The following is a 12666-nucleotide window of genomic DNA, read 5'->3' on the forward strand; positions in this document are numbered from 1 at the left end:
ATCTGCATAAGGATATCAAAGCATTCCGCTTAAATAAACTCCCAAGAAAAGGTGTTAACAGTCCCGTGGTTCAGTGTCCAGGTGTGTTGAATGATAAGCACCAATCAAAGACAGGTGCTGATGGGAAAAAAAGGGAGAGGCAGACGTCGCGTTTTACAGTGAGGAACAAGCTCACACTCCTCGTGGGTAACGACGCGGTTCCTGTAGTGAAGGAGATCAGTTTGGACTAAGAACGTTCATAGACGCTCACACGGTAAGTCCTAAATGTTTTTTCTCGCTGGTTTGAAAAACGTTTAACGTTACTTTTAATTTAAATTTAACTTGCCAGTCGGTTTAATACCTTCCATAGTGAGCCTTTACCTTTTATCCACCGTTAGTATTAAACCATCATAGGTAGCATATAGCCTATACATTAATCTGCTCAAATCTTATTCACATTTTTACAGCAGTGACACCGCGACGATTTAATATAGGATCTCCTCTAAACCGTATAAAGAGCTTATTTCTTTGTTTAATAACTATTTTCTTGATCTACTGCTTTCTTTTGTAACAAATGTAGTGAACTTGTATTTTTTCCCGAAAACAACACTTAATACATTGTAGGTAGGCTAATGTGAGTTTTCCAAAGTAGGTTCAGTTTCTAAACGAGTTGTTTAGAACTAGGCTACTTTTTCAGGAAGCTGTTTCTCAATATGGCCAAAAAATTAGTCTAGAAGGGCTATGACCCCTCTCAGTTTAATCTAACGTAGTACATGGTTTTTTGTTTGTTTGTTTTTTTAATATAGAATAGAAGAGTGTTAGTATTACTGGATCAAGTGCTGTCGAAAAAGAAGCGTCTTCAGCTGCAATATGCATAGCCTATGTATGCGCCTACACTGTTTAACAAAAAAGCAGTAGCATTTTTAAGTGTTTCGAACAGTTACATTTGATGATGTATTATCTTGGAAATAATTATTTTGCCAATTAAGTTTTTGTAAACATGCTTAACATTTAAATTAAATAATGATTCAAGACCGATGGTGGTTTATCCATAATGCTGGTAATACTGGAAAGGCAAGCACATTCCTGAAAATAGGTAATACTGGAAAAGCAAGCACATTCCTGAAAATAGCCATGGCTTTGAGATTCAGCCTAATTTGAAATGCTTTTATCATTGAATCAGGGCAAGGCTGGAACATAAGTCACATGTTAGATCAATCAGAATCCAAATACCGCTCCTGAAGGATAATCCATTGAGAAAGGAAACAAATATTTGCTGTAGAAGTTTCTACAAGACCAAATGCACACACTTTCAAGGTTGCCTGCGTTATCTGTCCCTGAGCTCAATACAGTGTCCTTACGGGAGTGAAATGTACTTCATCTAGAGCCTGTGCTGTTTAATTGGTCACCTGAGACCATATTTCCAGTAAATGTAAAGCTTGTTTATTTTTAGATCCAAATGTTTGCCAATGTAGCTGTAATCTTGGCATCTACAAGCTCTAGCCCTGTTCCAGTGAGTTTTAAGAGTTTGTTCACCCTAACAATGAATGTTCTGTCATCATTTACTCACCCTCGTCTTGATCCAAACCCATGCGACCTACTTCTCCCACTCCTGCGAGGAGTTCAGATGATGCAAACTCTGAATCAACAAGCACCAATGCTACATTTCTAAATATTGTAATCATTATGTTGACAACTTGTAATTAATAACCTCAATGAGCTCATTGTCTTAAATTTAATACATTGTTTGCTAAATGTGTGATTTGCTGAAATACTTTACTTTGGCACAGTCACCTCTGATATTAGATCACTCTAAATTGTAGTGTAGACACATGCATTTTCTGTAAAGCTGCTTTGAAACAATATGTATTGTGAAAAACACTGTACAAATAAATGTGAATTGAATTTAAATTCTGAAACACAAAAGAAGATATTTTGAAGAATGTCTTGGTTTCTTTTGTCCATACAATGGAAGTCATATTGAGCCCCTTCGAAGTATCTTGTGTTCTGCAGAAGAAAGAAATCCAGGTTTTGAACAACATAAGGGTGAGTAAATGATGACAGAAATTTTCATTTGAGCGAACTGTCACTTTAACTTTCAGAAAGTTAGTATTTAGGCAAGGCTTCGAGCCCAGTGGTATTTGAAGTGCTATGTGTTCATAGTACAAAACCAAACAAACAATCTTTGTTTCAATATGTGTTTCAAACTGCTGTTCAAGAGGATGTTCCTGTGATCTCACTTGCATTACTGTTTCCTTGTGTCTGCTAGGCTCACAGCTGAACTTGACATCAAATGGGAATATAATCGAAGAAACTGAATTCGAAGGAAGATGCACATAACAGATGTTTGTCATGCCTATAAAAAGCAAGTGTAGGATCAACTAACATTGATCCCCCCCCCCACCCAAGAAAGAACAAAAAAACAGCAGCACTTCAACGCAAGAGCATTCTGTTGTGTGAACCCCACCATTTCCTGTTGAGACCAACATCCTTTCTTGCTTCTCAAAGTTAGCTTATCTCAACACAGTTGTTGTAAAATGAGAAATAAGTATGCTAAATTCTTCATCGTAGCAGTAGCTAGCAGCCTTTGCTTTGTCATATTCTATTCCAAACTAACGGATGTGGAACGCACACAAAGAGACTTTGCCACAATCCCTTCGGTTGCAACTGCCACTTCTAGAAAACCCACAGTTGTACTGACAAACACTATAACCAAAAAACCCAAAAGTGTTAAGCCAAATGAACTTCCTCCCCTTACTATTTCTGAGAAGTTCCGAAATGACATTCCCAAAAACGGTGCCTTCTGGAACCGAAAACTTCATTCTCTCTTCAGGCAGTTTGACTCCGCCAACAATGAAACGCATAGGGAGCTGCATAAAAAGTTTCACTGTCAGCCTGAGAGTTTAGAGTTGCTACAAACGAACATTCAGGATATTCATTCGTATCCCCCTCTCTACGGAGACTTCCTTAAAAGTATGGAGTGTCGAGACCCACCGGTTCTTCACGATCAGCCTGGCAAGTGTGCGTCGGATCAAATCTTCCTTCTCTTTGCAATCAAATCCATCCCAAAGCACTTCGAGAGGCGCCAGGCAGTCCGAGAGACCTGGGGAAGAGAAGGGTTGTATGAAAACGGACTTCAGGTACGAACGGTCTTTCTGCTGGGTCGATCATCTGTGGATGATCCCAGTCTCGACAAAATGGTTTCATTTGAAGCTCAGCTGTTTAAAGACCTGCTTGTTTGGGATTTTCACGACACCTTTTACAACCTGACTCTCAAGGAGCACGTGTTCTTCAAGTGGATGCTGGATCACTGTCCTCAGGTGCCTTTCATTTTTAAGGGTGACGATGATGTTTTTGCCAACACTCAAGCAATCCTGAATCACCTGAAGTCTCTTGATTCCGCACAGGCCTCGACATTATACACTGGGCAGATAATTTCTGATGCCGCGCCATTACGGGACCCTAAAATCAAATATTATGTTCCTCAGTCTTTCTACGAAGGTCCTTACCCTCCTTATGCTGGTGGCGGTGGATTCCTCTTTTCTGGAAACCTTCTCCCATCTCTTTACCACGTTTCCTTTTACATACCCTTCTACCCTATTGATGATGTCTACAACGGGATGTGCTTTAAAGCAATTGGAATCACTCCGACCAAACACGATGGTTTCAAGACATTTGACATTCGGGAGCAAGATCGAGAGAACCCCTGTGTGCACAAAGACTTGCTCCTGGTGCACCAACGCAACCCTCAGCAGACCATGAGACTGTGGAGAAATATGCACAGCTCCATGCTGACCTGCTGATATGTCTGGTCAATTGTAAACGGACTATTATTAGACCAATTAAGATGATAAATAAGTTAAAGAATAAGCTGGCAACATTTTCTGGGGACAATAATGTGCATTAAAGTACCTTTCAAGACATTTCTGATACTCTGGATGAAGGCTTTTTTTTGTTAGTTTTCACTTGGGGTTGAAATGACTTGGGATTGTTTCATTATTGTACTTGAAAGAGAACACGGGTGATGGTGATGAACACCATTTATGTTTCTGTGCAATTGACACTGAGCTCTTTGTAGGTTATCTTTAAGGCAGTGTTTCCCAAACCTGTGCCTAGGGGCACACCTACACTACACATTTTTGAACTCTTCCAAATCAAACATGCCTAATTCAACTCACCTGCTCCTTTATAGAGACTTTAAGACCAGAAATAGATGGTCAGATAACAGACACATAAAAAATGTGCACTGTTGGTGTGCCTCCTGGAACAAGGTTGTAAAACACTGCTTTAAGGGTTAGATCACCCAAAATGACTCTGTCCAGCAGAACACTAATATTTTGAAGATTGTTTCAGCTGTTTTTTGTCCTTATTGTGAATTTGGTACTAAATCTTTCAAATTTCTAAAAAGACCAAGATTGTGTGAAATGAACTCCACTGGAATATCATGTTTTCTGAAGCGACATGATCACGCTATGATGAACGGATCAAAATGGTTGCCATTCTTCTTAATATCCTCGTGTTTCAAATTTTTTTTTTTTGGGTGAACCTTTATTGAATGTCAGACCTTGTTTTTCATATTTCATGACGTTTGGTCACTTTTTAATCTGTTCCTCATACAGAGCTATCATGTTGTTTCACGTGAGGGTGATAGAGTTCCCCTTCGAAGATTTCGCAACACTTTCCAGCTGATCACACTAATTTGCCATATTGAGCAACAGAAAACTGCTTGGTTTTAAAAAAGTAACTTCTGTGTGAGCTTAGCTTCATAATTTGCTGCGCTATTGAAAATAGATAATGAACCTTTTTCCCCCTGCAAAATTTCACTAATGTGACTATACCGAATATTAGAATATGCAGTATTAGTGAAGCTGATGGATTAATTCACTCTACCTTTACGTCCCATTTTGAAAGTTTAACGTTTTGGATTTTCATTGACTTGAGCAGTTTGTCTTTTCTTCACAATATATTCTGTGTTCAATGGGAGAAAGAAAGCTACTATTTTTCCAAGTCTGCATGTGGGACCTCAAATTGGCATGGGGGTAAATGGCGAGGGCGGCAGTATTCCTTGGAAATCACTGTTCTTGGAAAGCACATGTTCCTGGAACATGGGTCTTGTGGGAGATGAATGTCTTATCAGGCATTATATATCTGGGCTGCGTTTCTCAAAAGCATCTTAAGCTTAAGTAGATTATAGAACCATTAACACCAATGGTCTCTACGATCAACTTGGCTCATTATGCTTCTGACAAACGCAGCCCAGAATGTTGAGCTGTGACAAGTTTTGCGACTGGCAAAGTTATCTGTGAATTATTTCTATACGTGTGTAAAAATGTAACAAAGTATGCAATGTTGTATGTACACTCTAAAAAATGCTATGTTTTAACCCATGTGTGGGTCCAGTATAGACAATTCAATAAAACATTTTTTAAAACAACTGTTGGGTTTGTCTGTATTTGACCAAAACATGGGTTGAAACAATTTAAGTTCAATTTGTAGTATGTGCTGAAATGGTATTTAAATGTATAGGGCTAGGCTGTTATATCATCATTATCTTATTTTTTTTTCCATGTCGCAGTATCCATGTGTGTCTCTGTGAATTGTAATGAATTGCACAGCTAAAACATAATGTAAAGTTCACATCAAAGTTATTGTGTGAGTGTTATATCTTGAATAAGAACCTAATGCAACTCAAGGGGCTGAATCTGTTTAACAAGTATTGTAGGTGATGGACAGTTTTAATTTCATTTTGAATATGGAGGAAGCATGCATTTACACAGAGCTCTCAGAAACGAGGAAGCTGTGGTAGGTAAGAGTTCATTATTGTGACATGAATGAACAAGTAGGCTACGTGCTGTGTGGCTTTGACACTTGCTTATGAGACTGAATATTGGAATCAAACTCTGCATCAACAAAACATCATAAAGGAACAGGGTGTTTTGGGGCAATGATGTACTAAAAACAGGTTTTTCTGTTGCATTTTTCACGCAGAGATGACAATGTTTTCAAAATGATCCCCACTCATACGAATTCGCAAAAATGAATAAAAGCGTTGTATTATGCTTGTCAGGCCAGTAGCTGGTGATGTGACTTTGACTGAACACGTAAGACACATGCACACAAATTCACCATTTTCACAAATTCGTATTTTAGTAGTTATGTAGTTTTGTAGTTTTTTTCAGGTTCCCAAAACACTGTTGTCGTGTAAATGAATGGCCAAAACGCATGCGTGTTTTTAGTTAAAGTGTCATAAATGGCCCAATATTTATTTATTTTTTCCACATGCTGGTTAAAAAAAAAGAAAATTATGCAATTAATTGACAGTTACAATAAAGACAGCATGTTACTTAGTTAATAATAAATAAATAAAAAGTTCATTTATAAATCGACACTAGAAACCACTAATTCAGTCACCATCCCCTACTGACTGAGATGGCCAATACAAGTTTGCATGGAAACTTGAATTATTTTCCGTTTTTCTAACATTAATCATTGCCATTTCACTGGTAACATTGTTTTGTTGGCATACAGAGGACATTTAGGTAACGTTATCTATTTATTGCTCTTTTCTCGTCTGTATTAGCATGTGGAGCCCCTATGCTGATGAAAAAAATATGAGATTGGAGGAAAATTCTATTTTGATTGATTTTTTTTTTGTGTGTGTGTTCACTAGCAAAACCTTTGCATTCCCTCGAGAAACTTTGCTGTGTCACTCAAAAATAAAACATTTCAACATTTTAAAAGATCAAAAATACAAAACTGGGGTGCGTTTCCCGAAAGCATCGTTGGCCAACTATGGTCGCAAGTTCATCGCAATGTCCATTGAAGTCTATTAGTCCAGTCATTTTAAGCCAAAATGGGGGTCAACCTTGAACAAATTGCAACAGAAACAAACTCAACTGATTTTGTATCCTCAATATGTCCTGAGTAAGGAAAAAAAAGTCCCGAAGAATCCCATTAGGGGAAAGTTTCGAAAAAGACCCAAATATAGCCTATTCATACGCCTATTAATTTTTTTTTCTCACGTGAATAGGAACATGAATAACATGAAAATTACTGAGTTGATTACTTACATCAAGACAAACAAAAATGTATTACAAGTTTTTTGAAATTGTTTGTTAACATGGACGGACAGTGCATAATCTAATTACATATGTGCTAATTTGCATAAATACCACAACAGATCTAAACATTGGGCATAGCCAGGCAAGGGTGCTGTAAAGGGGTGGAAGGTTAGGACGATTCTAAGGGCCCAGGCTGATTTAGGGCCCAGAAGAGCAGACCCCCTTTTTCTTTTCTTATTTCTTTTCTCTTTTTTATACATACGTTAAATGTGCTAGGGCCCCTCACGCACTAAATGTGTATTTTGTCCGTTTTGACTATAGATTTAATATTTAAAAAACAAATAATGTATTTACTGGTTCAGTCACACCCCTCCCCCTCACAATGGTTCATTCCACCTGCGCTGTCCGAGCTACGATCGCTAAGTGTAGTAGCGTCTCTTGCTTAGTTATTGCACTTGTTATGATGCAGCGCAGACAGTGACACACGCAGGCATGTCACATCAAAAGTCAGGGCATCAAAAACGGAAAGAAAAGAAGGAAAGAGAAGACAGAGAACGCCAAAGTCGACAGTATGTCACACAGTTTTTCAAAAAGAAAGGTAGCTTGCCCTATAACTGTATTCCAAAACTTTCAGAGTTAACGTTACTTATTTTTGTTGCTACATGACCTGCTTTTATCTAGCTAGCAGCTAGCATAGTAAAATAATTACTGAATTATGATTTACATCCAACAATAATAACACATCTCTGCTGTCTCCGGGTTATCATGTCTCGTAGACACAGATTCAGCGGCTGCTGCACACCCACGTCCTCCTTCCCCCACGTCCCCCGTCCCCGTCTCAGCCGAACAAGGTGAGCCTGAGCGCGAAACTTCATGAAGAATAAAGCCTCTAAACACGTCTTATCTACTGTGTTCGCCACATGATGATAACTTTACAAAACAAAAAGTAATCTACATGCTTCAAAAATTACAAAATCAGTTTGCCGTTTTTGCCAGCAGAAAGGCACGCTGCTGGGCCATTATAAAGTGATGTTGAACATAACTTTGTTAGACCTGGATAACAAACAGTTGATGTCTGGTTCAGTACTTGTTTAATCCTGGACTGGTTTAGGCCTGGCATTACTCCTGTGTGTCTTGATTTTGAGCCCTTTTGATAGTTTTATTCCTGGACTGATTTAATTATGGGTTAGTTCTAGCTGATGTTTCCTGATTGAGCAGTTTGACCCAGCTAAAGCTTGTTCATGTAAAGTATATGTCAATATGTGTACATTATGTTCTGTTGTGCTTGCAATTGCAATTGAGATAATAAATGTTCTCCCTTTTATGTAAACAAGTACATATTTCTATATATTTTTCTTGTTTTTGTAGGCTTTGTACTCATCTTTAGACATTTTAACTATGCAATGTGCTAAGTATCTTTTTTAAAGTATACAGGGCATGTTTATTGGGTTACATTTTATCTGTAAAAAATGTAGGGGGCCAAAAATTTGGTTTCCATAGGGCCCAGAATTTCTGGCGGCACCCCTGTAGCCAGGTGAAAATGTCTTGTTGAATCTTGTTGACATATAACAGTAAAATACTTAATATTAAGGTCTGAATTGAACCCATTTATACTACCCATGAGCATTAATACAGGCAGGAAGAAGGACTTTAAGCCAGCCTTTATTAATTATTATTGCAGATATGGGGTTTGGGGCTGGGTCCGTGGGACTGTTTCTGGGGATTTACTTTTTATTTTACCTACCTTTTGTCTTCTGCATTCTCCTTACCATTGTCTCCTGTTCTTCCCTCAGACTCGTCCCCCGGAAACAGTCCCACAGACCCAGCCCTAAACCCCATCTCTTAAAAACGAATAAAGGCTGGTTTATAAAGTACTTCTTCCTGCCTCTATGTATTAATGCTCATGGGTAGCCTAAATGGGTTCCATTCAGACCTTAATATTAAGTATTTTACTGTTATATGTCAACAAGATTCAACAAGACATTTTCACCTGGCTATACCCAATGTTTAGATCTGTTGTGGTATTTATGCAAATTAGCACATATGTAATTAGATTATGCACCGTTTGTCCATGTTAACAAACAATTTAAAAAAACTTGTAATACATTTTTTGTTTGTCTTGATGTAAGTAATCAACTCAGTAATTTTCATGTTGATATCTAAAGGTTAAAAATGTTACCCTATTCACGTGAGAAAAAAAATTAATAGGCGTATGAATAGGCTATATTTGGGTCTTTTTCTAAACTTTCTCCTAATGGGATTCTTTGGGACTTTTTTTCCCTTACTCAGGACATATTGAGGATACAAAATCAGTTGAGTTTGCTTCTGTTGCAATTTGTTCAACCTTTTTTCCTAAAATGACTGGACTATATTGGTAACGACGGAACTTGGGACCATAGTTGGCCAACGATGCTTTCGGGAAACCCACCCCTGGTGTGCACATCCAAACCATCTGATGCAGATTGCACCTGATGAAGACCTGATGGTCGAAATGTTGTGCTTTTAATAAATTTATCTTGAGCAGCATGCAGTGTGCGGACTTCACTTTTCTTTTTTTGGTAACATTTTAAAGGAACCTGGTGTTTTTATTTACTCCACCACATGTCGTTCCTACGGGGTCTCTACAAGGACTTGATGTAAAAATATGAGAAATTATATTTTAATGCTTTTGCGTTTGCTAACAGAACCTTTGCATTCCCCTGTGAAACTTTGCATTGACTCAAACTATTTTTGAACGCTTCTGCGAGCAAATTCAAAGTTTATCAGGGGAAATTGGGGAATGCAACACTTTTTCAAGAGAATGCAAAAGGTTTTTGAGGGAATGCAAAAGTTTGCAATTACCTGAGAAACTGTGCATTCGGTCGCAAAACTTTTGCATTGAAATATGTCCTTCTGACTGACAGCAGAGTGTCTCTGGACTCCATAGCAGCTTTCATTGGCCAAAGCCCACCCAGAGGCCGTCTGACTGACATGTAAATCAACCAATCACAGTTCTCTCTTTGTTCCTCGTTATGTTTAGGGGCGTGAAAATGTAACATTGATGTCCCCACAATAACAGACCGGTGTATAAAACTCTTGGACGTATTTGAAAGAATCTGTGCTGTGAACTTTACATCCTTCACATACTTTTGAAAATCAAGCATTTTTTTTAATCCTGATAAGTACTTATTGTCACAGTTGTAAACACGAAGGCGTTCTTCTTCCATGAGGGGGTTTGACGTCACAGCATCTTTGTTTCCAGGCGGACCTTTTAAAGAACGCGACACGCACGTCTCCCCGACATCCTATAGAATTCAACCAATCAGATGATGATACGGTACATCAGACGTTCAGCAAGCGGTCCGTGGCAGTGACGTCTGAGGCTGAGACTAGGGCAAGGGTGCCCAATCCTGTTTATGGAGATCTACGTACCTGTGGAGTTCAGACCCTGATCAAGTGCTCTTGAAGATCTTAACTAGCTGGTTCAGTTGTGTTTGAGCAGGGTTGGAGCTGAACTTTGCAGGTAGATCTCCAGGAACAGGATTAGCCACCCTTGCCCTAGTCTCAGACTACCACATACTTATGTGTATGAGTATGTATGTACTCATACATATGTGGCCACATACTCATGGCCACAACAAGTATTCTTAAACCCCTGCTTTAGGGCATCCGTACATTCCAGACCCCAACACCCCCAGGCTTTGTAAGATCTTCACACAGACCTTTTTTTCCTATAATAATACAAAAAGCACACAATTGACAAACTATTAGTTAAAGGGATAGTTCACCCAAAAATGAAAATGCTGTCCTCATTTACTCACCCTCATGTTGTTCCAAACCTGTATGACTTTCTTTCTTCTGTTGAACACAAAAGAAGATATTTTAAAGAAGGTTGGTAATTAAACAGTTGTATTATTGTAGGAAAAAAAGGTCTGTGTGAAGATCTTACAAAGCCTGAGGGCGTTGGGGTTTGGAATGTACGGATGCCCTAAAGCAGGGGTTTAAGTATATGGCCATGAGTATGTGGCCACATATCTATGAGTAATGAGTAAATGATGACAGCATTTTCATTTTTGGGTGAACTATCCCTTTAAGCGAAATTAGAAACTTTACACAAGCATTGTAAATTTAGCAACAGTATGTATACAGAGTCCTGACTGTTACAATAGAGCCAGCATTTTACTAAGTTAATAATAAAGTTCATTTATAAATAGACTGTTAAAACTATTAATTCAGTCACCATCCCCTACTGACTGAGATGGCCAAAACAAGTTTGCATGGAAACTTGAATTATTTTCCTTTTTTCTAACATTAATCATTGCCATTTCACTGGTAACATTGTTTTGTTGGCATACAGAGGACATTTAGGTAAAGTTATCTACTTATTACTCTTTTCTCATCAGTATTTGTCTTGAGGTAGGCCTCATCCAAATGACGTATTGATTTCAGTATTTTTGTGGAATTTGGATTAGGTTAATGATTACTTCAAGTATGGATTTATGAGGTCAAATGGTACTGTACATGTTGACAGCTTGATTATTTCTCATGAACTGAGGCAATAATAATTGTGAACAGGCTGTTTTTAAATATTTGTTTATTAATTTCCCCAGGGGCTATTTTTATTTATTTTTCTTGTTACAAGTTTTTAGCACTTTCCACACAGATCCTGCTGATGTCTTTATCTTCATGTAGAACATTTGTAAGGTTGTTTGAGTGCATCGGTGTATGAGAACCCTGGTGGTAATTATTCAGTGAGAATGTGACAGTCTTAGAGACTTTATTACCAAACCTATTTAGAATCCATATTGTCAGTTTACATCAATAAATCGGGGAAAATGTAACATGAAAAGTTATATTTTGTCTTAAGGTGTTGATTCCGAACACATAATGATTGTGTTGTTTTCTTGGGCACAATATTTTAGAGCTTATTTTCAGTAGTCTAATTATATTCTGTAATATTTTGTTCTGTCTCTTATTGTAATTACATAATTATGAGATTGTTATTGGTGAGTTTCACTGTAAAATAGTGCAAAATGCTGCTTTAATTTTTTGAGAAAATTCACAGCAATTCCATGCAATTACTGGCTTGAGAAATTCCACTAGTTGTTGACATCAAGTTTTTGGTCTGTCTGATATTTTAAAATAATTTAACATTTAGTCTGTCCATATTAATCATGAAAATTGTAATTCTTTTTTTTCAACTGGTTGTGGAGTTTAGAGAGATGATTATTTTACTTGTAGTGCCTCCTGGTGCTGAACTACAATATTCACTGTCACAAAAGTTCACTGCATGAGCGTTCCCGACCGGAAGTGACTATATTAATAATAAATAATAGATTAATATTATATCAATACAAAAACGATTATTTCTATTTATTTCTAAACCTATAATATGTCCTTAAAGTCCTACAATATGCATGACTCGTGCCATCTGTTTAATGCTGTAATTGTTGGGTGTTCTCTTCAGAGTTTTTAAAAAGCACAACATGAAGAAATAAACTCATCCTATAATAATACTACAGCAAAAACAGTTCACAATAGGCTATCCGTATAGAAAGTCTGTCAGTGTAACAGTTTTTTTTTCCCCCGCAAATGCAAACACCTCACTGAAACGACAGCGTATAAAACACAGACTAACGTACAGACA

General features: G+C 37.7%; 1 protein-coding gene across 1 annotated transcript; it reads left to right on the top strand.

The window, feature by feature from the left end:
• The first annotated feature begins 136 nt into the window (after nt 1-136).
• On the top strand, nt 137-5744 carry b3gnt2l (UDP-GlcNAc:betaGal beta-1,3-N-acetylglucosaminyltransferase 2, like). The gene is made up of 2 exons (XM_079874515.1): nt 137-253; nt 2249-5744. The coding sequence occupies exon 2, from the start codon at nt 2517-2519 to the stop codon at nt 3780-3782; it is 1266 nt and encodes a 421-aa protein (XP_079730641.1). The 5' UTR covers nt 137-253; nt 2249-2516; the 3' UTR covers nt 3783-5744.
• The last annotated feature ends 6922 nt before the right edge of the window (nt 5745-12666 follow it).

The sequence above is a fragment of the Squalius cephalus genome, assembly GCF_949319135.1.
Source record: "Squalius cephalus genome assembly, chromosome: 6".
NCBI lineage: Eukaryota > Metazoa > Chordata > Actinopteri > Cypriniformes > Leuciscidae > Squalius > Squalius cephalus.

Bases quoted from the DNA above. Each gene is read 5' to 3' on its own strand.
- b3gnt2l (XM_079874515.1), top strand. From the start codon at position 2,517: ATGAGAAATAAGTATGCTAAATTCTTCATCGTAGCAGTAGCTAGCAGC.